This window comes from Kryptolebias marmoratus, linkage group LG7, assembly GCF_001649575.2.
Source record: "Kryptolebias marmoratus isolate JLee-2015 linkage group LG7, ASM164957v2, whole genome shotgun sequence".
NCBI classification, from domain to species: Eukaryota; Metazoa; Chordata; class Actinopteri; order Cyprinodontiformes; family Rivulidae; genus Kryptolebias; species Kryptolebias marmoratus.
Window position 1 is genome coordinate 7,474,155 of NC_051436.1, and position 27,471 is coordinate 7,501,625.

The following is a 27,471-nucleotide window of genomic DNA, read 5'->3' on the forward strand; positions in this document are numbered from 1 at the left end:
AGCCGCCATCCTGAGAGCGGCTAAATGACACAGTGGAGTTCATTGATGGGAAGGATTACACACCCCGCACGCAGGGCGGCAAAGCGACGAGTTCTCTGAAGGGCACTACAAAGAGAGACGATGTAAAATCTTCACAGAGGGAGAATTCACCAGCTTACTGTACGTCAGAGGCTGAGTGTTGGTGTAATTTACATGTTATTTAAACTAAATACCATACATTTGGGTTGTTATTGGGAGAGAATCTACTGTAATAATGGAAAATGAATTATACAAACCAATTTTACACTTTTCCCCTTCCAGTTGGCCCTATACCTATGTTTTAGGCATTTCTCTTGGTGAAGCAGGGGTGTCCCAAAATACTTTTTGTGATAAAAGGGCAAGGCAAAGGGGTAATGGCTATCTGGCTGTTCAAACTGATATTTTTAGAGGCACATGTCAAATGAATCAATTCAAATCAAATGCATTTATGCAACACATTTAAAAACAACTGCCACTGGCTAAAGTGCTGTGCGTAAGCTTGCAAAACAAATTCACAAATGTAGGTATTTTCTCAGCAATAAAAAAAAAAATTGCAAAAAAATAGTCATATTTTTCTGTTAAATAAATAAACAGCTATTGTAATTGTTTTATGTATTCTAAAGCTCGTGTTTAGTATCATTGTTGGTTCTATGCAACATGAATGAGTTTCTCTAAAACCATTGCTGGTTTTAATTTAGTCATCCAAAATCTGGGAATCCTAGCGAGTTAAATCAGAGGCAACTGGTCGTCTTCATTAGTTTTTTAAGAAGCTTTACATCTCATCCCAGAAGTTTCTTAATTGAAAGAAAAGGATAGCCCAGAATGTGGCAGAACTGGACTTTAAAAAACATTCTTGACCAATATTCTTCTGCATTACATCGTCATCTTTGATCAACATGCATTAAACAATGCCATATATCAGCTGTTGCAAGCTAGATAACTATAGTTACGTGGCATATACGTGCATATTTATGTAAGGGTGTGTTAGCGATGGATGTCACACTTTACTACTTAAAGCAAAGTCCGATTTTGTAGTGGAATATTTAAAAAATACTCATTGTAACTTTAATTTAAGAAACAAAGGATTGTGTTTAATGTAACATTAGAGTATGCAACTTAATTAGGTATTTCAGCTAATTAAAGAGTACCTTTAAAGCAGTCCTTGGTGATCATTTGACACCACTTTCAAACCACCTACTTGCACCGTGTGCCCATCTACATTTCCTGGAGCCAGTCTGATATGGCATTACATCCTGTGTTACTGTAGAGCATAAGCCTTTTGTGAAATGCAACCACTTCCTTTGCTGTCCTCTAACAGGATGAAAACAATATGACATATCAAGTGGAAAAATGAGCCATGCGCCAAAGATCTGAAAGCACATCAAACGACAAGCCAGACAGCGAGGCATAAGCTGTCTTATTATAGTCCTGAAGGATACATGAATAGATGTAGCACTCTGTTTTACCTCTGCCCTCAATTAATTCTCATGAATCCAGCCACCATGTATTAAAATGGCCAGATGCTAGGATGGATTCTGTTGGGAGCAATGGCATGCAACAAAGTGATATGAATCACCCCCCCCCCACCCCCCACTCCAACGCGGTGCAGCAACACACTCTTAGAGAGCTGGTGACACAATTTAAGGAAAAAGCAAAATAGACGCAGTCACCCAAGAGCAAATATAGTGTCAAAATAAACACTGCTTTAAAAACAAACAAACATTAGTTTACAGTATACATCATGTCCACCGTAAAACTGATGCAAATTTGGCTCTTTATCAGATTCAATAAAACTAGAAATGCAAATAGGAGGCTCTGTGCCATGAGTCAGGCCATGTTAAATATTCAAACAAAGATAATCATCTGTGGATTAGTCTCGTTTTGGCTCAGAGAACTCCACTTGACAATTGACTCTCTTTCGAAATTGTGTAATCATTAGGAGAATTTTAAAGCCCAGCTGTAAGTTTACACCCAAACCCTTTGGTCACTTTGATTTATTTATTCTTAAATGGCTTCATTTGAACTGTATTTGAAAGGGTTACGTTTGACAGTTCACAGCAATAAAAGCTTAAAAGGGGACTGGAAGAGTTGAGTTTACTCAACATTATATGGTATGTATGAAAAACCTTCTGGTCCATAGATTCAATCCCATTTGAAAGGTGATATCTATACGAGTGGCTAAATGTAACGCCACTATGAAATCAAGACCTGAGGGTATTTTTAGAATGATCAAACATGCATGGATTTTGATCCTGTAGATTGCAATGTTTAAGCCTCACTATCCTCGGCATTAAACATGACTTATTCCTCATTCTGTACAGTCTCAACACAGTTAAACAAATTCCATTTCTCCCTGTCCCCATACTTTTCAGAACTATCTCGTTTTGTACCTGTTAATTCTGGGGAGCATTGTGTCCTGATTATTTTTCTTCTTTTTTTTCAGGGGATATGCAAATGCTCAGGGCTTTTCAGCTCTTTAAACTGGTATTTTTCAGGGACAAACGTCAAAGGAAAGGTGTATGAACAAAAAATTTTCATAATTAAAAATCATTTTTCTTGTAGTAAAACCATTATAATGTTTAATTTGATGTAAAACAAATGGTAAAAAAATAGTCACATTTCTCCATAAAAGTATTCCATTGTCCCAGTGAATGTTTTAATGTCTAGTTTAGTGTATTTTGATGTAATATTGTTGGGTTTTATTATTGTTCTTCTCTAACGAGCACAAAGAAGAAACGATGTAGGACAAAGTCTGTTGCAGGGTAGATAATTAGTTTTCTGCTCCATAGATGTTGCGTTTGTTTACGTAAAAGGAATTGGGGTTCCATTTTGTTGTGAAAATGTTGAACTACCTGTTTTGACATAAAACCGCAGGACTGAGGGGGGTGAAGGGGGTTACCATATGGGTTAGGGATAACACTAAACAACAACACTCAGCCCGAACCATTTATTATCAGCTCTGAAAACAAAAGCTTTGGTGTTTCAAACATTAGCTGTTCAGACAGGCTGCGGTTCCCCCGTTTTGAAATGATTTTGTCAATAAATCTCTACATCTGCATGCAGAGATATCCATCTTCCATTGTGAAGTTTTTAGAATCAAAGACCGTTTAAGAGAGGGAATCATAACGTTATATTCATATTCAGCTTCTGTTGTCCTAATTGGTATGAAAAGTACAATCTGATAAGCTGTAAAACCGTGACTTACATGCAGCTTTACGGGAGACAGAAATAACATTTATGAGCATATATTCCCTGCCAAGACTTCATTTTTTTCCCTATTTTGGCACGCATGTCTTCATTATGAAGTCTCTGTCTGCCTCGTAGCTGCTGCACCTGCGGTTACCAAAAGAATTCCTACTAAACTGCTTTTTTTGCTTTAAATCAAAGAATAAATTCCACCTTTTTGATATTTAGTGTTTTATTACCAGCCACAAAGCCACCTACAGTGAAGTGCCCATGTTGCCCCTATATTCCGATCTGTGCCGTGCCGCTCCATCTGGGCCGTGTGAGGTCACTGCACACGCCACCTGCTCCGATCAGGTTCTCGCCTCGGATTCTGGGTGGCATCTCTGGGCACGTGGAGAGACGCAGATGTATAGATTTAGTGCTACAAACGCCCTGAGATGTCCATAAACATACACACACATACACATTATGTGATGTGTTGTATTCCGGCACGCAGTGAGCGAATGACTGGCTCGCTCTCACACAATCTGTACAACTTAACGTTTCCAGTCCCAGAACCTTTTTATGGGTTTCTGTGCAATTTTGTGTTTAATGAGACTTACTGTATGTGGTTCACTAATTTAGGAAGACAATTGCTCTTTGCATGCTCAGGTGGACTTAATGGGCTTACAAGAGTAAAAATTGGATTGGGGTTAGCATATTCCATGGAGTGAGTCTCTCATTACAGGAATGTATTGTCAGAATTTACCTTCATAAAACCGGTGTCCGCGCAGGAAAAAAAGAACTATTATTTTTAACAAGCACTATTTGTTCTGAATCTGATTGCACAATTAACCGAATCGCCAGAAAAAATCCCAACGTGACCAATAACAAAGACAAATAACGGAGACAATAACATTTAGCAGCAAGAGACAATTACTCCAGCAGTAAACCCGTCAGTCCGCCCAACAGAAAAAAGCCACCCCTGTTTGAAATATCCACAAAGCTTTTGTTTTTATTTCACGGAGGCCCTGTTGCCTATACACATCCTGTTGACACTGTATACATGACTCATACTACCACCTGTCCTTTTTATTGTCTCTGAATAGACAAAGAAATTTGGCCCAAAGGACTCGAGTCAACTTGTTTGAACTTTTACACCCCAAACAAAAGAAAAATGAATGTTCTTGTCTTGGCTGGGGGTAAATTGCTCCAACAGGAGAATACTTCTTCTTTTCCTGTGACTTATTTGGAATTAACTAGAAGGGATGAGTCAGGACTTTTTCACGAGGTCTGTGAAAAGATTAGGAGCTATTTATATCTTGTGTGTTATGGATAGCTTTCTAAAGGACCTCAGTTTGAAGAACTAGTTTAATTGTGACCTGCTTGACGAGCTAACGGCTAGTCACGGCAGGGCCAAGACCAAAGTGGATTGATGCCAACTTAAAACAACCCCAGCCTCTACTTTTATTTGCACTTGAAAATAATCATAGAATCCTATATAAGTAAATGTATAATTGAAACTGACAGCAGAGTAAAGGTTTATAAAATAGCGATTTTGGTAAACGGCTATGAAATTTTGGAGACTGGAATTGTTTTAGCACAGCGGCATCCTCTTTAGTCTAATCTTGCGGGGATTAGCCGTTAGCTGAAGCTGATGTGGCTGTAAGCTAGCTGTTAGCTCGTCAACCTGCTCAAAATAAACTCTATTTGTTCAAACTGAGGTTCATCAAACAGGTAAGATAATAAATGTTCATAATCTTTCCGACCACACTTAAAACTATTGCTTTAAACAGGTGGTTTGATCACTTTCTGAAAGTTTCAATTAAATTCCTCCAGTGGCTCATAAGATATTTTGCTAACATGCAGTTGTCTCCAACAATCATTGCTAAAGTTTTAAGCAAAGATGTTGTGCAATGAGTGGCACTTGGAGTATGTCTTGTAAATGACTCTCAGCTACAACGACACCAAATTTTAGCACAATGTCTGTAAAAGTGACCAAATTATAGCAAGTTTTGTGTTTTCTAAGGGCAGTTGGTCAGTGACGGCCATCTTGAATTGGACAGCCTTTAAAAGTTTATCACTTGTAGAGGTACGTCCAATCACTATTTTCTGAACGGTTCAGTAAAATCTTCAGAGAGGTTCAGGAGATATTTTACTAACAGACAGACAAAGGTTGATCTCTAACAACAAAGTTTTAAACACAGAACTCGTGTGATCGTTAGCGCTCGGGGTCTAAGCTGCGGACCAACCTCAGCTACTACCACACCGATTTTTAGTTGAAAATCTGTGAAGTTGACCGGATCATAATCGTTCATGTGTTTCCTGAGGATTATCAGCTCTGGTGGCCATCTTAAATTGAGTTCTTGCCAAAAGGAAATCCTTTTTTAGATATCCATAAAATAATTACTTTCTGAAAGTTTCATGAAAATCCGTCCAGTGGGTCATGAGATCTTTTGCTAACAGACAGACTGAGGAACATCTAGGCCGGGTTTAAATATCTAAACTGACGTTTGACAGAATGTGTTGTGTTTATGTACACGCTGTGCCTTACACGGACAGATCCTGAGCTGGTTTTAAGATGGAACTTTTTTTTCCATCCTGTGTGTGTGTGTGTGTGTGTGTGTGTGTGTGTGTGTGTGTGTGTGTGTGAGGAGGATTCTACTCCTGCCAGACTCCGCCCGCTCCCCGCGCGTCACCGGGCCGAGCGGAGCGGACGCGGAGTCACTCCCCTGCCTACTTTTAATAGCTTTGTCATGTGATGGAAAGCAGTTGTAAGACAGGTGCCCTCGGTTCATTCTCGGCGAGGGGCAGCAGTCGCCTGCGTGAGAGCGAGTGGGAAGCGCGTGTGGATTTGTTTTTTTTTTTTACTTGATTTCTTTTTTTTCTTTTCTTTTCTTTTTTTTTTTCTTTTTTTTTTCTTTTTGGGTTTTTCGGGGACCGTCATTCACAGTGGCTGAATGGCGTGGGACAGGTGTAACCAGGACTCTGTGTGGAGAGAATTAGAGGTGAGAAAATAATCCGACTTTTTCCACACTCACTCACACACACATTCACACACACACACCATCATCCCTGTAGTTCTTTGGAGATTTTCTATTTTTCTATTTTTATTTTTATGGAATCATGGACAAGTCTCTGCTGTTCGGGGCTCGCCGGTGTTAGTGCGCGTCTGGACGCGGCTGAGGATGCGAGGGATCTATCCTCACACACACACACACACACACACACACACACACACACACACACACACACACACACACACACACACGTATCCGTATCTGACAAGAGGGAATCTTTATGATGTAGTTGCCACGAGGGTTCAAGACCATCTCTTTCCTCTCATTTAGAGGATCTTCCCAATCACCGTGTGTGTGTGTGTTTGTGTGTGTGTGTTTGCAAAGCCGCGCTCCTGGTGCAAAAAAAAGGTGTTTTCATGCCGAAATGTCACAAAGTAAGGTACCCACGGACGATCAATCCTCCTCTGCTGAGCCTGGCCCGGAGAGTTCTTGTTGTTTTTGGAGCTTTTTCGGCACGGCGAGGCGTATTTTTGCGCAGGAGCATCATCGTTTCTGAGCGGGCTGTGCCAGCCAACATCCGGAGCGGCGCATGGAGCGCTGCCTCGTCGGAGAGCAGCAGCATCCAAATAAAGTCGGTGCTTTTTATTTTTTATGTTTGTGTGTGCGATTTTATATCGGTTTCTTTCGTGTTCAATCAAGTTATTGGCTCCAATCGACTTTTGATTTATCTTGTCTTACCTGGCTGAAGGTAAAGGATTAATCCCCCCCCTTTTTTACCCCTGAGGTTTTGTCAGCACGAGTTCTCTGATGTTTCAGACAGCTGTCATTAAATGGCTGCAGTCTGGTTTCTGATTAGGAGCGTAAGGAACAAACTTGCATCATCCAGATCTGTTTTTTGTTTTTGGAAATGTTCGCCATAATTCAGCTTCAGGGGAGTTTGATCTGAAAGCTTATTTTCAAATCGGTTCTTAGATTTGTTTGTTTGCTTTTAAGCACGTTTGCGAAATAAAAGAAAAGCTGCCGTCGGGGCTTCATCCAAGCAGGTGTTTTCATGTGCGGCGCTGCGCGTAAATCACCGGAGCGCTGCGCTGCGTGCTGCATCCTGATGGTCTGTGGAGCTGGTTGGCGGCGCTATTTCATTAGTTTGCCCAAGAAAATCGGGAGATAACAGAGCACAGGACGTCCAGTCAGTAAATACCTGGACGGTTCGATTGCAGCTGTGTCCCGTCTGACGGGATCAGAGCCCTTAGAGAATGTCACGGTTGCCTTTTCGCCTTATCGCAGTCACCGTGTGGTGCTGGCGCATTCCGAGGACGTATGAACTGTGACACCGATGTCTGGACGGGTTTTCTCCCCCACTTGGCACAGCATCCTTCTCTCTCTCGGCTTTGCCCTAAGTCGAACCCGAACCCAAAAGTCTGTGGGCCAAATAGCTCATGGCTTCGCCCGGGGATATGTGTCTTATATCTTTCTTTACGCCTCCCTGTGGCGTTCCTAAACGACTGATGTGGTCCTCTGCTAAATTATGAGTGTGTTTCAACAGCAGGAAGAAAGGCTTTGATTTATAATTGAGAGTGTGAGCAAAGAGCCTAAACATGTTTTCTTTTCTTTTCTTTTCTTTTCTTTTCTTTTCTTTTCTTTTCTTTTCTTTTCTTTTCTTTTCTTTTCTTTTCTTTTCTTTTCTTTTCTTTTCTTTTCTTTTCTTTTCTTTTCTTTTCTTTTCTTTTCTTTTCTTTTCTTTTCTTTTTACCCTATGTTTTTAAAAGCATTGACTTTAGGGCTGGTAAAGTTCTGGGACTCTTTTTCTTTCTTTACTTTTGCTTATTTATTTTCTGTTGGATTACACATTGAAAATAACTGATTTTTAAAGGGTTTAAACAAAGGCTGCACAATATATTAAAAATATTATCACAACAATGTCATAATATCATATAATGTCTCGTTCACATATTATCGATAGTTACATGATACATGTCATGTATTGTCACCATAATATCATGTTAGGTCAAAGGTCAATGCAACATGTGTTGTCTTCATATTGTCATGTATTATCATTGAATGTAATTGTGCAAAAGATTAATATCCTAAAGGATTTGTAATAAATGCATTTAATAGTCAAGTGGAATCTTGTTGCTCTAAATGCTCATGTCTAGTTTAGATAAAAATGGCCAAAATGGAGAGAGTTGTGAGTGTTGTGAAAACATCAAAAATAAAAAAAGAGAAAAATGTGAGTTTATTGCAACTGATGTTTTACTAATACTGTGCACACCACTCATACTAGCATACATCTGTAGGAAATGGTGAGCGATCTGTGAACTTGTTTCCTCCTCTTATCAAGGGACCTATCCAGCTCCGGTTCACCACTCTCCTTCGCAGCCAGGCCAGGGCTGTTGATTTGCGTGTGGAGGAAGCAGAAACAGCTGCTACAAACAGTACACATTGGCTAGATTACATAAAAGAGGCTGATGAATAACAAAATGTCAACAGGCAGCATTCAGTAGTCAAGAGGCCACCAGCAACAACAGTGTACACAGTGGGCTGGAGGTCGAGCGAAGCTAAGTGGAAACAGGTTGCTCGTTCTGCTGATCTGCAGCCTGTCGTATCTGCCATGTTAATATTAAATATGGGCGTAGTAAGAACAGTTATAGATTAATTATGGCTTGCAAGCGTTATCGCATATGAAAGTGGCAGACACTTCATCAAACTGGGTTTAAAAAAGAACCGTTTTCCCAATCTGACTGGAATAATTTAAGGTACAAAACATTCGATGTCTTCCTGACCATCTTCGTTCTCTGTCATTTTCTCCAGTGTGCTGCCTTGGTTGGTGAAGACCAGCCCCTCTGCCCGGACCTCCCTGAACTTGACCTCTCAGAGCTGGATGTCAGTGACCTCGATGCCGACAGCTTCCTGGGTGGCCTTAAATGGTACAGTGACCAATCAGAGATCATCTCCTCTCAGTACGGAAATGAAGCCTCCAATTTTTTTGAGGTAAGTAAAGCTTTGAGAAATTGGATCATTTATAACATGGCAAGTTGCTGCTGCTACTGCTGCTATGAAGCATAGTTGCACCTATTGTGATATCATTACTCTAAAGGGTAGGGAGTGAGCTAAAATAACAACATCCCCCCCCCCAGCAAGCACAGTACCTTATCACATTCTTGAATGCAACCCAAACAAATTTTACGACTGTTACTAGTTTATAAATACAATTTTACATTGCACCGTAGTACAAAAAGAGGAGATAAGGTAAAGAACGATAAGCTCAGGAGGACCTTTGTCCCTTGTTTGGCTTTTGGCCACGACGCTAGGCTGTCGGCACAGATCTAAGAAAACGTGTCCGTAGTAAACTGTGGGCACGGAGGCTGTGTTGCAAAATGCTTCTCAAAGGTTGGAGTGTAAAACTTTAATCTTTGCACCCCCACCCCCACCGTCCTCCTTTCTTTTTTCTCTCCCCCTTCCTGTTCCTTTCTTTCCCTCTGGCACTATTTTTCTGTTCTCACCCGGTGGCAAGCGAAGTCCACAGAGGGTGATGATCTGGCCGGGGCCATAAAGCCATCAGTCTTGGGACTGAGTTCCAGTCCCCAGTTCATTATAAGCCTTTATCAGTGCCAGAGATAGACAAGAAAGACTGAGATTGGATGCTTTAGCCTCGCCTCGGGAGGAAAAACCCTGCGTGAGGAGCCGGTGTGTGTGCACGCCTTTGGCCCTGTCATGTGCTCACATTTCCAGGGTCTCTGCTGTGTGTTGTGTCCTCAGTGGTCTTTGCAGACTGCTGCTGATAACAGACTAAATTCTTTCCGTGTTTGCCCCCCCCCCACCCCCCCCACCCCTAACATCCACCACCTTTTTTAGAGTCCCTTTATATCACCACACATTCTACTTCTCTGGATTACCCCAAACAGTCACCCTCACAACAAGGGGGGGGTCTTAAGTACGAGCTGGTGTGACCGTTGCTTCTCTGTAGTCTGAGAGTGATATGGCTTGCAGCCACCGAGTGGCTCTAGGGAAGGATAAAAATACCAATGAGAGTGTATGCATGTGCTTGTGTGTATCTGTGTGTCTGTATGCGTGCCATTTTAACACACAATGGAACTCAGCATCCCCTGATGAGGAAACCTGCTCTGAGCGTGAAGCCGTGCGCGAGTTGCAATGTGGGATGGAGCCTATGTCTGTGCACCTGCACCTGCACGTGTACATGCTTCGGCACTTCACAGCACGTGTTTGCCTCCATAGAAATTGTGTAAATTGCAGTAAGCGGGTGATGTTTTCACACACTCGACAAGCCAGCAGCTATTGTATAATGCTGAGGGCATGGAGAGGCTTCTAATTAAGCTGTGCAAACTGGAGTTTTAAACTTTTTTTTTTCCCCCCAATATTTGAAAGTCGCCATATGAAGTTCGGAGTTCATCATACGGCAAGACCCAGTTAATCCTACTTAATCTGACAGAGGAAAGTTTGCTGCGCGGCAAGAATCAGAAGTCCGTGGCAGCAGCTGTACTTCCTGCGCCCCCGTGATTGGCCTCTGCATGGAACAGAGAAACATCCGCTGGAAAGTTCAAGATTAGAGAAAGTGTTAATAACTGCCCAGATTTAAAAAAAAAAAACCTGCAAGAGTATTCCTTCCTTTTGTTGAATCTCACCTTCCCTTTTTTTGCATAAACCTGCTCTCAGCAATCCAGCAGGAAGCAGATTATCAAGGCTCTTTGGCGTAACATGTGTAACAGCTGGGTGCAGCTGTCACACTGACTTGCCCCCTTTTATATGTCCCCCATCAAACAATCTTCTCCTAGGAAGAACGTACCTGCATTTACCGGTTAAAGAAATGATTTGCAGCTTTGACAGAAAGACAAACACCTGCTGGTTTCTCTTGAACCTTTATTCAGGTTCCATGTCACATAGTAGCAAATGAATAAACAAGGTTTGACTTGGTTATAGAGCAAAGTAAGGCCTGAAAATATTGACTTTGCAGCTACAAATGTCTTGCAGATCATACATGGGAGAATGGAAATCATCTACACCCTGTTCGAGCAGTTTAAGTGTTTGTATCAATGCCCGTTAGTCCATGTTTCTATCTGTGTACATTTGTGTGATCTGTTCAGTAGGCAGCCTTAGATCACAAACTGTCCCCTGGCTGGACTTTAGCTTCATTCCCTGCCACTGTCCCAACTGTCCCCGACACAAAATGTGGAGAATGGTCCACCACACCACTCCCCCAGTCTTTTAACACACACAAACACACACATGCATGGCAGCTATCGCTCCTGGCCCGGCGTATTTGACACCTATTCAAAAACGAGCCGACCGTGAAAGTCCATAGTCTATTTTTGACTGCAGTTGTTAAGGGGTAGTTAGTCCAATAAGTTCCCCGTGTACAGCCAAAGATAACAGCGTAGAAGTGTGACCCGACGTCTTTTTAACCGCGGGTCTCCTCTCAGATTTCATGTCGAGCTTCAGCCGTTTGATTGATGGAAATGCGCCTCCACGGCTCGGACTTATTCGGATTCCAGTATGGACGTCCTGGTGGCGGTCACGACCACATCACAGATATGCAGATGAAGGCATTTACAGCTGTTGTAGGCTGCGAGTCAGCATAGTGTGATTTGAAAGAAAATTGGCACTCAGTTTGCTTTTTGACATGCTTCTGTCGTCTTTTTTTTTTTTTTTTTTTTCCCAAGATACGCTGATGATAGATGGACAGGTAGAGCACACAAAGCAGAGAGATGCAAAAGATAGAAAAGGCCAGCAAATGACAAGACAAAAACACAAAGAGACATTGGGACAGATGGATAGAGGAAAAGTCACATGGACAAGGAGAAGCTTGGATTTAGGCCAGTCAGAACTAAAGCCCATGGATTGGAAATAAAAGGTTGTAGGCTTAGTAGGTAGTAAAATAAGATGCTGAGGCTTAAAGCATTACTGTGATATCGGACATGTTAGTGTACGCATGTGAGCACACATGTGTGGGTCTTTATTTAAACTTTTTATTTCACTCCAACATGATTTCAGATGGGTTTCGGTCTTCAAACAGCATTATAAAGCTGTGCATTGATTTATTTGTCTTACTGGACAGATGTGTCTATTCTTAAGTTAAGGCAGGTTGGAACGATTAATGCTACAGGGATTCAGCGTTTTCCTCAAGCCCTCGTGCCTTTCTTGCAAACACATGTAAGCGTAAATTAGCTCAAACACTTGTTGGCGATATACTCTTGTGAGCCGAAACAGGAGTTTGCAGAAAGTCACACACACACCCCCTCTCACAGCGATCGTCATGCCCGCGCACACAAATAACACGCAAAAACAGCAGAAACCCTTATTGTCCCTGCTCCTACTCCCTGCTGAATGCCGGGTTGCGTTTATTTTGCAAATTTATGCTGACATTTGAGAGTACACCACCCGCACCAGTTCACCGCTCCAGCAAAGGGTGTATGAATTATCATATTCCAACTGTATAATATGATTTTCTCAAGTGAGTCTTATTAGAATACACCATGCTTTCCTCATCTCAAGTTCTTTCGCAGTTTCACCGTGCTGATACATTGTTTGCACTGTCTGATGGAAGAAATCCTAAATCACTGTCGAAGCGCATTTTCAGACCCGCAGTCATGCTGCTCCGAGATGCACAAATGAGAGGGAGTGTAGACAAATAGGCGCAGATGTATAGCAGGGAGAGATGCAGACATCGGCTGTCCAAGCCTGTGTCATCTTAGAGCGTCTGTCAGATCCACTCCACAACAAGAGCTCCCAACCCGCTGTGGGCTCTCTTCTCCTTCTTTCCCCCCCACCATCCTCTCTCTGTCTTCTCGCTCCCAAGGCAAAGCATTTGTTCTTGGCTGATGGGAAGTTGGAGCAGCAGTGGCAAAACAAATATATTCTGGCCCGCAACAGTCGCTTCTGGAAAGAACGTCTGGAAGGGAGAAGAGAGCGCTGTGAGGAGGGGGGTGGGAAATAAAAGGATAGTAAACAGAGAGGGTGGATGTGGCCAACAAAAAAAGTCCCCCCTGGGGAATGTTTGGAAAAAGAGCAAGGGAACATCTTCTGGTCTGATGGTGGCTGCTTGGCTGCATGTCTTGTTCTCTCACACACACTCAAATCACCGTCCCATTGGGCGGTTGCTGCTGATTGATGCATGTTTGGTGTTGCTGCTCCAGTTGATCCCATGGCCTCCTGTGGATACCCTTCTCTGTCATCACAGCGGAGCCACCACAATGTGTGGATTGGTGTGTGTCTGTGTGTAAATGAGGGGCCGTCCTCACGGGAGAGGCTTTTTGTGTTTTACAGAAAAGTTTTTTTTTACTGTTTCAATCTTGCATCCACACAGAAGCAGCATTTTAGGAGCCCTGAAACAGTAGTTAGTTGAAAACAAAGTTCCAGATCGAAAAAAAAATCTTGAAATGTCACCTTTGTGCTTTTATGTGGACAGCCTAAACTCTCTGTCCTGAATGGCATCATCGCCCTTTAAACTAACCTACCACCCCAAGCAAGTCAGACGGACAATAATGGCGTGTTTGTGCTGTAAATGGTACCGAACATAGTTGCTCAACTGCAGCAACACTTTCTTCTTCTTCCTGTGTTTACAGATCCTTTTTTCTTGTTTTTGATGTATTTTTATGGCAGCGTTACAGCACCATGTACATGCCTGGCATAGTGACTATAAGGTAGTATCTCATGGGGCTGAGACTGTTGGTGATGGAGACAGAAAACTGCACCAAAATGTGTAAATTTACTTGGAATCACACCAAATGTCACATTTGCGCAAACTCCCAGCATGTTTAAGCCCAAATTTAACATGATGACTAAACAATACAGCTCCATCACTTTAGAATTACAAAAACTACATTAAAAAAGGTTTAGAATGGATTCCAGATGCCTGTGACAACACTATGACTGTTTGGAGAGAAAAAAATTGCACAAGAAAACAATCCCAGGGAACATTGAGACTTTTTGAAGACGCCCTCCTGAATGTCTTCAGATTTATTGGTAACTGTTGCAGCACAGTGACTTTCGGTTGTTTTCTGTGTTTTCGTGTGGTTGAAGACATTTCTAGAATCAGTGATGCATTTACAAGGGTACAACAAATAGAGCTGATCGTTTTGGAAAACCTGTAGTTCCGTGTAAACAAAGCTTGAGAGAAAGATCAGATCCTCCTCTTCTCTGGTTGGACACTTTTTCAGTTTTGTGACTGAACTGAACCAAAACTATTATTTTTAGTACCTAGGGTAATCTCTGTTAAGACCCTTTCAGGCCTGTTTCACTTTAACCTGACTATAACACTAAGCCAATAATCCACCGCCAACCCTCCCAACACCATCACCTAATAACATGTTGCAACGATGCTCTGCGATAAGACCATCCTCCCTTGTATTATTTAATAGTTTGTACTTTAGAGTAGGATGGTAAAAACACGGTTCCTAGAACGCTTTGATGCTCCTCTTTCAAAGCAAGGAAGAGACGCAGGAAGTGCAGGGTGGTGTAAGCCAAGAGATAAAACACACTTATAAAAAAAGAAAACACATGGCAGAGAGGTGAAAGCAACAGCTAATTGAAAGAAAACCAGATGAATAACAGTCCAGAGAAATGAAACCGGGAGATGAGAAGAGGGTGAAAAGCAGCTTTTAGTCAGTGCGTGATGTGATTCACGGCAGACCAGAATTAAACAAGAGATCTTTTCTTCTTTGGTAAAGGCTGATCAGTCCCAGTTGTGTGTAGATTCTATGCCAGTGTAGTGGACCAGTCCTTCTGCCTGTTATGTTTTCATACAGGTTCTTTAGATCTTTCATTGCTACACGTTCAAATATATTGTAAATAACAATGGGAGAAGCTGGGAAAAATAGCGAGTCAGTTGTAAAACATTTGGAACATTCTCTTGGTTTGTCCACGTGGGAATGGGGTTTTGTGACAACACAGTTGTTTAAAAATTATTTCAGCCTTGCGTCCACACAGAAACAGCATTTTAGGAGCCCTGAAATTGTGTTTTTTGGAAACAAGTTCCAGAGGAGTGAAAAAAATCTTGTAAGGCCACCATTGTGTTTTTGTGTAGACGGGCAAAACAATTTTTTATAACATTTACATCATAGCCCTGCCTCTAACCTAACCTAAGACCCCATTAATGTCAGCAGACAGGGCTGATGAACAATAACTTCCACCACATACTTCATTCACAGCAAAGAACTAGACAGAGAAGTGGGAGGAACCTTTGAATTTGGTGTTTGCAGCTCCTACCCAGCATGTAAGTTTTATGCACATGCGCCACGCCTCGTTCCTGTTTCTGGTGTATTTCTGTGGCGGCATTACAGCACCACATACAGACCTGGCATAGTTCCTACAGCGATTTCAGTCATTTTTGGTGATTTTGTGCGGATGAATACAATTCTGGAAATGATACCTTGCTTAAAAATATATCTTTAGAAGCAGCAAATAAAAAGAAAGATTTAGAAAAACTGTGTTTCTGTGTAAACAATGTATCTGTTTTTTTTTTTTTTTAACTCTACTAATTGCAGTCCAGTTCTGTGCCTGAGAAAGGACCATTTTTTTTCTGACTGAGAGTCAGTTTTAGTTTTATCAAGAAAAATAAAACCCCACCTTATTCTAGCTAAGCTTCATGATGTGCACTGCATGCCTATAGCTGCAGCTTATCCCCCCTCCTGAAGCATTTAAGTCTGCACAGGCCTCAAATAGTTCAAGAGGCTCTCTTAGGCTCTGCTGATGCATGAGTGACTGGATGCTTAGATGACTCACTTGCTGCCTAATCAGTAGCTCCTGAGTGTAAAGTAAAAGCTTTTTTTCCTGACATTTTCTCACAGTAGATAGAAAAGATTACTTTCATTTTAAAAATGTTTTTTTTTCTTTTTTGTGTTAGAATAGAGAAAAGTTCAACCTTAAAGGAAAGGCAGAAGGCACAGACAGATTTGAGAACGGATTCGGACCAAAAAGAATTTGAAATTTTATAACTCATTTTATGTTAAATTGTAGATAATTATTTAATTTTAATGAATTTGCATAAAATGAAAGGCATTGCATTGCTTGAAAGAATCCACATTACCCACCAACTTTTATACTAGAGTTTTAAACTAAGATCATCTTATGTTCAGAAATGATGGAGTTTTAGCTGTTTTGGTCAGAAAAGTAACGTTATGTGCAATCTGTTCGGGCTTGCAGTATGTATTGTGAATAACTCTCAGCTACTGCCACACCAAATCTCAGCCTACTATCTGTAAAACTGAGTTATAGTTATTTTTGTGTAGCTGTGGTGACCATCTTTAATCAGGATAACTCCAAAAGGTAATCAGTTATAGATGTATATCCAGTGATTACTTTCTGTGAGTTTCTCTACTGTTTGTTTTGCAGTTCATGAAATATTTCGGTAACAGACAGACAGAGTTGACTCCTAAAGTAACGCCAAAGGTTTTAAGCAAAGATGTGGCTCAGTGTGGCAGAGCTCAGAGTATGTGTTGAATGGACTCAGCCACTACTACTTCAAATTTTAGCTCAGTATCTGATAGTTTGAACACAATCCATTCAGTGGTTCATGGGTTAATTTGCCTTTGGACAAATGAAAACATGCACACAAAGAGACATGCAAAAACATTATCCCTTGTCTTTCAGCTGCTGGTGATAATTATGAAACCAAGCAGGATTTCTTTGGCATAAACACAAATCAGAGGCACGTTTTAATTAATTTCTGGAGCACTGTGAATCCATAAAGTGACCTATCTGTGATAAATCGACTGCATATCAGTGCTGTTGAACTCGAGGGCCCTGAAATCATCTGCTTGTTGATCTGCTCCTTCCAGAGGACTATTCTGGCTCTTTACACAGGCCAACCAAACCTCTTTTCATATTGCAGAAGGCTTTGTTGTATAATAACGTGACGCTCAGAGTGGAAGGGGTTTGGAGTGTTTGATGCTCGTCATCAAGTGGCCAAACAGCCATTGATCATCCTGCATTTCCAGATGCTGCACAGTCCTGTAGTGTGTGCAGGTGTGGTGTGTGTATCTTCAGATGAAGGTGCTAAAGCCTATCCGAACTGAAAAGCAACATATCAGTATTCCACAGAGAACAGTTCCAAGATTACGGTGAAATTCAGCTTAACATTCAACGTTGCAGCTACAAAAAAAAAAGACTCCTCTCTTCTCAGAGTATCCCTGCCTTACATCAACGAGCAGGGATCGAATTGACTTATGTGTACAGTTCCTTTGATGTGTGTTTTTTTTTTTTTTCTAGTAAAGATATGTGCAGCCCTACATCGTTACCACTCACAGAACAATCTTGTGAAGTCCTCTTTGTTCAGCCGAAGCTACCTCACGAGCGTTCTCAAAAACATATGGCACTTGAAGGTGTGCAAAGAAAAAAAAGAAAAAAGAAATTGCTGAGAGTCACGGCTGCATCCAGAGGAAACACACACATGCAAGGTGTTTGTGTAGTGATCAGCAAATTGCATTTATGGAGCGAGTGAATGTTGTGAGACTTTGATATGATTTTTTTTTTTTTCCACTTGTTTTCTTGTTGCACCTCTTTGGTAATGGAAGTAAATTGAATGAAACGAGCATTCCTTGAAGAAATGCATAATAGAGAGCCAAGTTTCAATAAAGATCTCACACGATCTTAAAGTATGTGTTTAGCACAGTCCTCAGCTACTGACACACCAAACTTCAGCTAAATATTTGTAAAATTAAATGAGTTATAGCCACGTCTGTGTTTGCTAAGGTTGACTGCTTACTATCTGCATTATTGGTCCCATTATGAAGCATGCCGCTGTGTGTCAGCTATTTAATAGGATATTCAGAATTAAAGACACGTTTTTGTGTCTATTGTCAGAAACACTGTTGCCGCTGTATCTTGTCCACTGTGTCCCAGCTTTCCGCACATATTGGCGTTGCTCCGACAGAGACATTACTATGACAAATGAAACGTCATAAAGCCTCAATGAGCTTGGCAGGGCCTGAAAGGTCAGAAGCTTGATTTTGCGGGTGGTTTTGTGTGTTTGTGTGTTGAAATGGTGTCAGCAGCAGAGATGAACAAGAACTTCTGGTCCATTTTAGCTTTGTCGCAGATCTATGTAAATGTCAAGACAAAAATGACCAGCCTTTATCTCGTTTTTGGTTTGTAAATGTTTTAGAGATAGCTGCACTTGACTGCTAATGACAGATTTAACAGGGATAGTCGGGTCATTTTTGAATTGATGTTTTGTCAAATAGCTATCAATAGTTAGAACTTTATCAGCAGTGAAATCAGTCATGTAGCATGGAGAAAGAGACAAAAGTCTTTGTCCAGGCTAGTCCATTGGCTAGCAAAATAAGTGCCATCTTTTGTTTTTAATCTTTTTCAGGCTTATAAAACAACTCTTTCTCCAAACTGACATACAAAATAACCAAAAAAAAAGAACTCTACTTACATAATAATAATTAGTCCATCAGGAGTTGAATAAACTTTTGAACTAGATGCCCTGATAAGGTGGACTGATACATTCACAGCCACTCAGCACCATACATTCATGTAGGAAACGCAGAGATTGTTCAGTTGAGAAAACAACAACAGACTAAGCAATGCAAAAGAGTAGAGCTTTAATATTAGCGAATGAAGCATCCTTTAACATTGGTATGTCATTTTTGATAAAAAGTTGTTTCTTAAGCCTGAAAAACAATAAAAAATTGCACTTATTTGGCAAGTTGTTGGACTTTTGCCTCTTTCTCTCCACTCTGTGCTCTATGACTGATGTCACATCTGATCAGGTATTAATCACTGAAAGCTATTTGACAAAACTATTTCTAAAATGACAATACTATCCCTTTAAATTCCAGCAAGATGGACAGTTAAATCTGTCTTTTTTTTCCTGTCCATCTCTAATCTGTCGTCCTCCCTGTGTTCTTCCGACACATTATCAGCAGTGTAACAGTAGGTTCAAAGGCCCCTTGCTTAGAAGTGCACATTCAGAGCTGCCGACTTAAGCAAACAGCTATTTGCATGCCATTAGGAGGGAAAAAAGCAGAGGGAAGCACCATTTCTCATCCAAATGCTGCATCCAGCTGAATATTTTTTATTCGAGCCTCCAAATCTCTGTTTTTCTCTCCCCCGCTCCTGCTGCGACCGTCAGAACAAGGCACAGTCAGAGCAATCACAGCAATCAGTGTTTCCTCATGCCAAGCACATTGGGAAGTAGCTGCCAAAACAAAAGATTGCGCGTCCGGTCATTACGACGGTGTGTGATTTGGTGGTGTTAGGAAACGGTTGCTTGGGCCATCTGTTGAACGGCTGGAGAAGGAAAACAATAGCATCTTGTGGCAGGACAGTAGATAGACACGCCACAAACTGCGATCTTATCAGTCATTGGGATTCAAAAACGTGAGGTTATTGAAAGACAAGTGCAGCCATTTTGTGCTGCATTTAGAGAGAAGTTAGATTCTTTTTGGAGGCCCCGAGGCTTTGGAACGCTCTCCCTTCAGCATTGCGCTGCTCCGAATCTACTGACTTTTTCAAAAAGTCTCAAGACATATCTCTTTAGTTTGGCTTTTTGTTAATTTTGTTCACTGATTTTTATATTGTTGTCTCCATTTCTGTTAAGCCCTTTGTGATTTTATGTCTGTGAAAGGTGCTATAGAAATAAAGTTTACTTACTTACTTACTTAGGAATGGATATTGCCCACTGCCTTTCATGACAGAGTTTTAGACTGACCTGTAGCGGTCATCTTGAATTGGGTGGGCTCCAGAAGTTAAGCAGTGGATTATGACATACTGTGCTAACTAACAAACAGAGTTGACTCCAATTGTTAAACACAGATCTTTTGTGATCAGTTAGCGCTCATAGTATAAGTTGTGGATGAATCTATCATACTACCACACCCAGTTCTAGCTCAAAATATGTAAAATTGACTGATTTATATCTATTTTTAAGTTTGCTGTAGCAGTCGTAATGAATTGGTTTGACTTCAAACGTTAATGAGTTGTAGATGTCAACCCAATGATTATATTCTGAAAGTGTCATTAAAATCTGTTTGGTGATTCATGAGGTATTTTTTGGATTGATACAGAAACAGATGCACAGACAGGGCAAAAACATTTTTGTCCTTTTAGCTTTTGTGGAGGGTGATAAAGATCTTTACATGGTCTTTTAATGTACTTATCTTTAAAGCCCACAGGATGATATTTGTCCCAATGTTGGACAGAGCAGGTTAAAAATGGCATATGATAGCCTCAGCAGATCTCTGCAGATGGGTGGCAGAGTTCAGGCAGTTAGTATGAGCAGGCTTTACAGGGTAAAGGATTTTTCACAGAAAACTCAAAAGAACAGCTATTGCCAACATCCCCTTGAGTAGGTGTCTCAATTGGATCTGGCCTGTGTCAGCAAGTGCAACAACAGTCCTCCTTCTCTGTTTGGCTCACTCACACATCATTTTCCTCTCTCGTTTCCCCTGTCAGCTCATCTCACGGTTGCTGTAACAGCCCCAAATGGTTCCCAGGAGATCTCTGCACCCACACATCCCAATCCTCATTGATGGTTCGAATCGTTTCCGTACTGATTTATAACTCTGGTTGACTTCTAAACCGAGACATGCAGCTGGCAACTTCTGCAAATTTCGAATGGGACTTTAAAGCACAAAATGCTAAACTCCTCTGTGATTATATTGTTATCCAGGCAAGTTATTGTGTTACAGATATAGTGTAGGAATCTTGATGTTGTATTGGCTGATTTATCTTCATCTGCATTAATAGGGTGAGGAATTAAATAATATAGTGTAAACAATATTGCCAAACCAGATACTATAATCTAAAAGAGTTTAGTTTGAAAATTGGCAATCAATTATAGGAGGTTTACCCACTCTGTTGAATTGGACATATCCACAGTTCTACCACAGATGTGATTGTGTCCAGAAATGTCCAAGCAAATTTAGCCCACAAAAATTTATTTGTGAAATTATTTCAAAATAAAAGTAGCATTTTATGAAGGAATGCATACTACTCACTGCCTTGCGTACTAAAGTTTTAAACAAAAATCTCTCACGATCTGTTAGCGCTCAGAGAATCTGTTGGGGATAAGTCTTAGCTACTACCACAACAAAATTTATCTGTTAAAGCCATTTTTGTTTTTGGAAAGGTCCATTAGCTGTGGCAGCCATCTTAGGTTGACTCTGCAAGTTAATCATTTGTAGATGCACATTTATTGATTACATTCTGAGCATTTTCCTAAAATTTGTGCAGTGATTTAAGAGATATTTTGCTAACAATCAGATAATCAAACACACATAGGCTATTACATAATCACCCACCTAAGTGGTGGCTGGCTATAATAATAAGACCACTTGATTGATTCTAGAGACGCATAGAAAATGACAAGAGTCTTCACTGCTACATCTTGTAAGCCATTCACAGCTCTCACCACAATGGTGGTTTAACATTTAGTTTTATGATTTGGAACACTGTTGGACTGTGCCGCCACTGCCTCACACACACACACACACTCACAGAAGAACTTAACAGTGTTATGTATGGTTTCATCGCTCCGTATAGGCCATAATCACCCTCTCTCCATCTCAGTAAGCTCATGCTAAATGACCAGACGTCTCTGGCGGCTGCCATGATTTGTCTCTCTGCCGTGCATCGTGCCGTGCCTCACCCTCCCCTCCCCTCCCCTCCGTCTCCTCCCACCTTCCCTGCCACCATATGTTGTGCCTGTGTGACTGGCCCACGTGTCAGGCCTGACTAACGCCTTAACGGCGAAGCTGACTTTGATTTATTTCCTCTGAAATCTGGGGGCCGAGGGTAATAACACAGAATGACATTATTTGTTTATCAAATCCAAGGCTGCTTTTCTTGGCAGAGTCAAGATGTGATGACTTGATACCAACACCCCACATGCCATACGAGCATATGCCCCCCAGAATGTTTGATTGTGCCATCTTTTCAAGGTCTAGCATGGTGTTTAACCTCATCAAAGAGAACGTCTTTGAAACCTGAAAGAGTCAGGAGCAGTAGAAAAAAGACTAAAATCGAGCAAAGTGGGGTCTTTTTCAACTTTAGACCCTTTCACAACGTATTTTCATGCCTGACCTGAGATGCCTTCTTCCCATCTTTATGTAAGGACCAAGGTGCTATGAGGAGTTGAAGTCAACCTGTCACTGTTATACCTCTGATCCACTAAGGCAGGTAGTCACAGTTCCAAAACAGTCAATATATATAAAGTTAAACCAGCATCACGATTCGAGAATATGATGTAGTGATGACAGACTGACTTCAGCTTTGAGATTTAGAATGGGAGATGTCCGACACATTTATGTGTAGCTCTCCAGATTAAAGCCACTGAGTTTCATTCTGTATCTCCATTTCAGTTTGACTGTGTTAATTGTCATGGGCCAGCTCTCTTGGTCCATTTATCAATGACCAAAGGCAGCTTAAAGAGTTGCTCATATTTGCATCCCCATTTCAGAATGATTTTGTGGAAAGGCCTTTAGCACCACCACACATTTTATTTGTCAAAATGAACAAAAGTACCCCACAGGTATTACTTGAAAATACCAAGTGACCCTGTACTTTATCTCACCACGTCCTGTAGATCTGTATCAGGTTTTGCCTCTCATCATGTGATTGCAAAAGGGTTGTTAATTTAGATCAGACTTTATATGCTGGTGTAGATTCTCAGTCTTGCAGGACATTGTATTCCTTGCAAGTTGAATCAAAGCTAATTTGACCTTTTTGTTGCTTCTTGAAGACATTTCAATTCTAATCTAAGGAGCTTTCTTGACTGAGAATAAAGAATCAAAACATAAATCTGGTTGTCATTAACTCAACTAGCTGGGACCAATCTATACTCCATTCAGCTATCAGGTCTATCATTCTGTACTTCCACAACATGTTTGGTTCCCTTTAACACATAAATAATACATTGTCCCCTGCCAAAAGACTGTTAATATTTGATCCCTTGAAAGTTGCTCAGGACCTTGGAACTCTTAAGAAGCAATGTGCGGATCTAATTTAGCTGTTTGCCTTGGTGTCCCGGAGTGAGTGTTTGTTCAAAACATCACCTTCACCTCCTGTTATCAGCTCTGTGAATAGTATCTCCGAGAACACAATGGTGAGCTGTAGAACCCAATAAAAGAGTAAAAGGCAAGGACAATCTGAAAGACTGCCTGACTGATAAGAAAAGTGTCTCGCCTAATAATGAAAAACTGGGGTTAGCTTTCACTTTGCTGGTGTGGGGAATATCAGATGGGGTGGGGAGAGTGGGGTTTTGTGCATGTGTGTGTTTGATGGGGGTTGCTGCCAGCTCTTGCCAGTGTGTTTTATGGCTAATTGAGGCATTTGGAATAAAACTGCAGCAAAATGGCACCCTTTAGAATTGGAGCAGGGTTAATATATAGTGATCCCACAATTAGCCCAGGATTGTTAAGATCTCTTTAATTCTGTGAGGTCCATTAAGCGGGATGGCTGAGAAAAGTGCCTCCACCGAGACAATTTTTCTCCCCTCTCTTTGTCCGTCCTTTCCTCTCAGCAGCTGCTGCAGTGATCAATATGAATGGACGTGGTCGTCCGCTGGTTGTTGGGTTATTCTGCCATTTTGGTGCCAAAGCTCCTGAGAGTCGCCCACATTGAGGTTTTTTTTTTCTTTCTTTTTTTTTTTTTTTTTTTTTTTGCTAATGTCCAAGAAGCACTTTAGTGTGACTTTGTTTCTGAAACTGTGCAGTGTGGTCCCTAAGCTGGCATGGAAAAGCTCACCCTCCTGGACAGAGGTATTATATCATTTTCTCTCTTGGGTAGAAACCATCACTAAGGTTTGCTCTTTACCCCAGTTTCCTAAATCCCCACTTGGCCTATGAGTGCCTCTACTCAAGCCACAGCAGCGGTTGCTGACTGACGATCACGACTCTGGGTTTTACAAGTGTCTCTCAGAATATGAGAGTCCCTTCTCAGTTATCTTTTGGGATACACTGCACCTGTGGGAGCTTGGTGGAATTGGTGGAGGTTTTTGAAACAGGATTGAGCTCACTACGTTTGAGCTTGCCGTGACCTAAAAAAAGAAAAAAAAATCACACAGTTCTTTCGAAAGCATGACATAATAATAATGGTTAGGCAGCCCAGCTTTTAATGTAACTCCCATCACACAGCGGCATACACGACAATTTTTACAGAATTTAGATTTATGGGTTTAAGGAGGATGGAAGTAGTGGATAAAGCTGCGCCTAAACACAGCATTGATTGGATGGTTGATGAGTATGGACTAAACAGATGGCTGACTCATTAAAGACTCATTTGTGATAATCTAAAAGGATCCTAAATTTCAATTTCTCATGCAAGGATGTATGTTTGGGCTAAGCCGAGGCTCCAGCTCTATCAGCAGTTCATACCAACTCGCTTAGTGCTCAGGTAATGATTTGGGAAGCTGGAAAACGGTGAGCGCTTCAATAGCACGAAGGTTCCAGCACAGTGGATTTTAAAGCTTCTCGCAAGTAATTAAACAGCATGCCACCTCGTACTGAGCAATTTCCTGCAAGGCATTAGCTTGCCAATGCAGCATGGCCCCCAGTCTACACCGTGTTATCTCTGTGAAATATGTCCCCTTTATCATTTTTTAATAATAACTGAGTGTTTATATTGGTAGGAGAAAATCTGCTCAATGAACATCAAATTAACATTTTCCTCACTGTTAGCTGGCTCGCTGAAGATGTATGTGTCAGCTCTAAATGGACATTTAAAATCTCAAGTATTAAAAAGGCTGTTGTCACATTAGTAAACCAGTCTTTTCAATGAATATTGATTGTATTGATGGCCATATGCCATCATCTAGTGATTATAATCCTGATGTGTGCATAAACATTTGCTTTATTTGGGATAACCACAGAATATCCTGCAAAAAATACTGTTTATCTTTACACTATTTTAAAGTCCCTTGGGATTTTGTGACCCCTTCACTTTTTGTTGTCAATGTAAAACAAGGCAGATAAAATGTGTGTACAAAACACACACACTTCTGTACAGCATCTCAACTCCTTGTCACTTTTTATATGCATCTGCATACATACATTCTTTCTTTTGTATATTTTGTCCTCCACATACACTTGCAGATCTCTTATTGCTTATAAAACTCCAAGCTTACATTTCTCGCTATCTGTCTGGATGTATTTATTGCCCTTTGACTCATGCACATTTAAATTCTGAACTACTTAACAGTCAGCTGCAAGAACAAGCTTTATTTATCAGAAAATGTTGATAGGAACTCCCTGTCCTAAATATCAACTGCCAAGACAGCATTTTAAATCACATTTTTTAGCATTTAGTGGGATGTAGCACCTCATTGAGGGTTGCTTTCGAGCATCTTTTGTCTGCAATCCAATTGTTCTTTTCTGTAGCTGAAGACAGGAAAAAAGCAACTTCATCCCATTGTATATTTTACTATTATAAACTTCTCAAGGACAGAACCTGCTCGAAACCGTTTTGTCTTCTGTGCTAATCGGCAGTTGTGTGTACTTAAAATATGCACTAATTTTGTTTTCTTGAATATTTTAGAATAGGGTAGCTGTTGCACAAAAATCCAACTAACCAGAAACTGTTCTTTTACATGAACAATAAAAGGATCTGTGCAACCATCTACCTCTTTTACCTCTCTAATAAAAATCAGATGCAAATTATCTTGACTAAAATCCCCCTTTTTTTCTTGTCTTTCTATGTTTTGTCTCCGTGTTCCTCCTTTTCCCCCTTTCTAAGAAGATAGATGAAGAAAATGAGGCCAACTTACTGGCAGTGCTTACAGAGACGCTGGACAGCATCCCGGTGGATGAGGACGGATTGCCTTCGTTTGAGGCCTTGGCAGATGGGGACGTGACCAATACCAGTGACCGGAGCTGTCCCTCCTCCCCAGACGCCTCACCACGCACCCCAGAGCCTGAGGAGCCTTCCTTGGTAACTTAAACTTGGTTTGATTTTGGAGAGAGTTTTTTATTTCATGATATGACCTCCAGATTTGGACACAGTCTTACTTTTTGGCTACTCCACAGCAGTCACCAAATTATAACCTGGCACCAAAAGTGGTCAATAGTCTGTTAGAACTTCTGTTGTCAGTTTCCCACAATATGTTGACAATATGTGTGTTAAGTGCAAACAGACATGCAGATACAGGGAAGAGACAGAATGGGACAAGTGTGTTGGCTACTTTAGAGCTAATTACATGAAAGTGAAATTGTGTTTCCAAGTCAATGATATGAACATTGTGATTTAGTAGAGGTCAATTGTTAAAAGTCTTTGAATGACTGATGTGGATCTTTAAAAATCAGAGCTGCCAGTGGTGTTTTTTTTTCATCTTACAGAAATTTAACTTATTCAACCTTCTGAAAATGATATTGATTTCTTTTAACAGGCTAATTGTATATTGAAAATTTGTGTGTGGAACAAATATTTCCTATTGAATATAAAAAATACAACTAATTTGTTCCAATCCTCCCCAAACTATGCACAACACTAACAATCACAGTCATTTTCAGCAAAGTAGAGACATTATGCCTGCTTAATAACACCGCTACAAGCATTGTATGGTGAAAAATTAATGAAACAATAAATAATAAAGTCAATGAACCTCTGTTTCTGTTAGACACCCACCTCTCTGAGGAATTGCGGCTGGCACGGAAGACGCAGCATAGGGGTGGAGGAGGTGGGAGCAGTTAATGTTTGGAAGGAGAATCCTCTTCCATTATGACTTCAAGAAAATCATTAAGGGTGCTTTCCATCCTACGGAGTTTTGAACAGCCTAACATTTCAGCAGCATTGACATCCCATTGGCACAAGAAATCAATCTATAGACATTTGCTTCTGCCTTCTAAATGCCTTAAAAATATGCTATAACATTGTCACAGTACAGATTTTATGCTGTGTGAAACAGGTTTGTTTGTGTGATGTTGCACACAAAAGCTTTGCCCTTTTTTCTCCAAACGGTGCACTGGAAGTGAACGCCTCCAAGTTCACCACAGGAGACCCGGCACTCTTGTGGCAGCAACACCTCAGGCCTACTGTAGTGACAAAACAACGTGGGGGGTAGCGAGAGGCACACAGCGGGGTGACTCATGTGCCAAGTGGGCAAATGTTGTGCGAAGAAAATTTTGTGTTTGGAATATCTGAACGCCATTTGTATTTTTAAAAAAAATTGTGTTCAGGCACATATGGTTGACTGTTTTGCATAACATAAATTAACATCTATTTTTAGAAGCGTTTAGTAAAACTTAGCAAAATGGCTGTACAGTGGGGTGCAGTCAGCTGGCTAAAACGGAATCTGCATCTTCTTTTTCTCTCAGTG

At 40.9% G+C, this 27,471-nt stretch overlaps 1 protein-coding gene across 2 annotated transcripts in view; it reads left to right on the forward strand.

The window, feature by feature from the left end:
- The first annotated feature begins 5,935 nt into the window (after positions 1-5,935).
- The window catches only part of ppargc1a (peroxisome proliferator-activated receptor gamma, coactivator 1 alpha), a 47,317-nt gene continuing 25,781 nt past the window's right edge, over positions 5,936-27,471 (forward strand). The window contains exons 1-3 of one of the 2 annotated variants that reach the window (XM_017414481.3): positions 5,936-6,191; positions 9,012-9,191; positions 25,896-26,087. In XM_017414481.3, the coding sequence (XP_017269970.1) occupies positions 6,144-6,191; positions 9,012-9,191; positions 25,896-26,087 (420 nt within the window). In that variant the 5' untranslated portion in view covers positions 5,936-6,143. Of the gene's footprint in view, positions 6,192-9,011; positions 9,192-25,892; positions 26,088-27,471 lie in introns of both variants that reach the window. The other variant, XM_017414480.3, reaches the window with a different exon arrangement.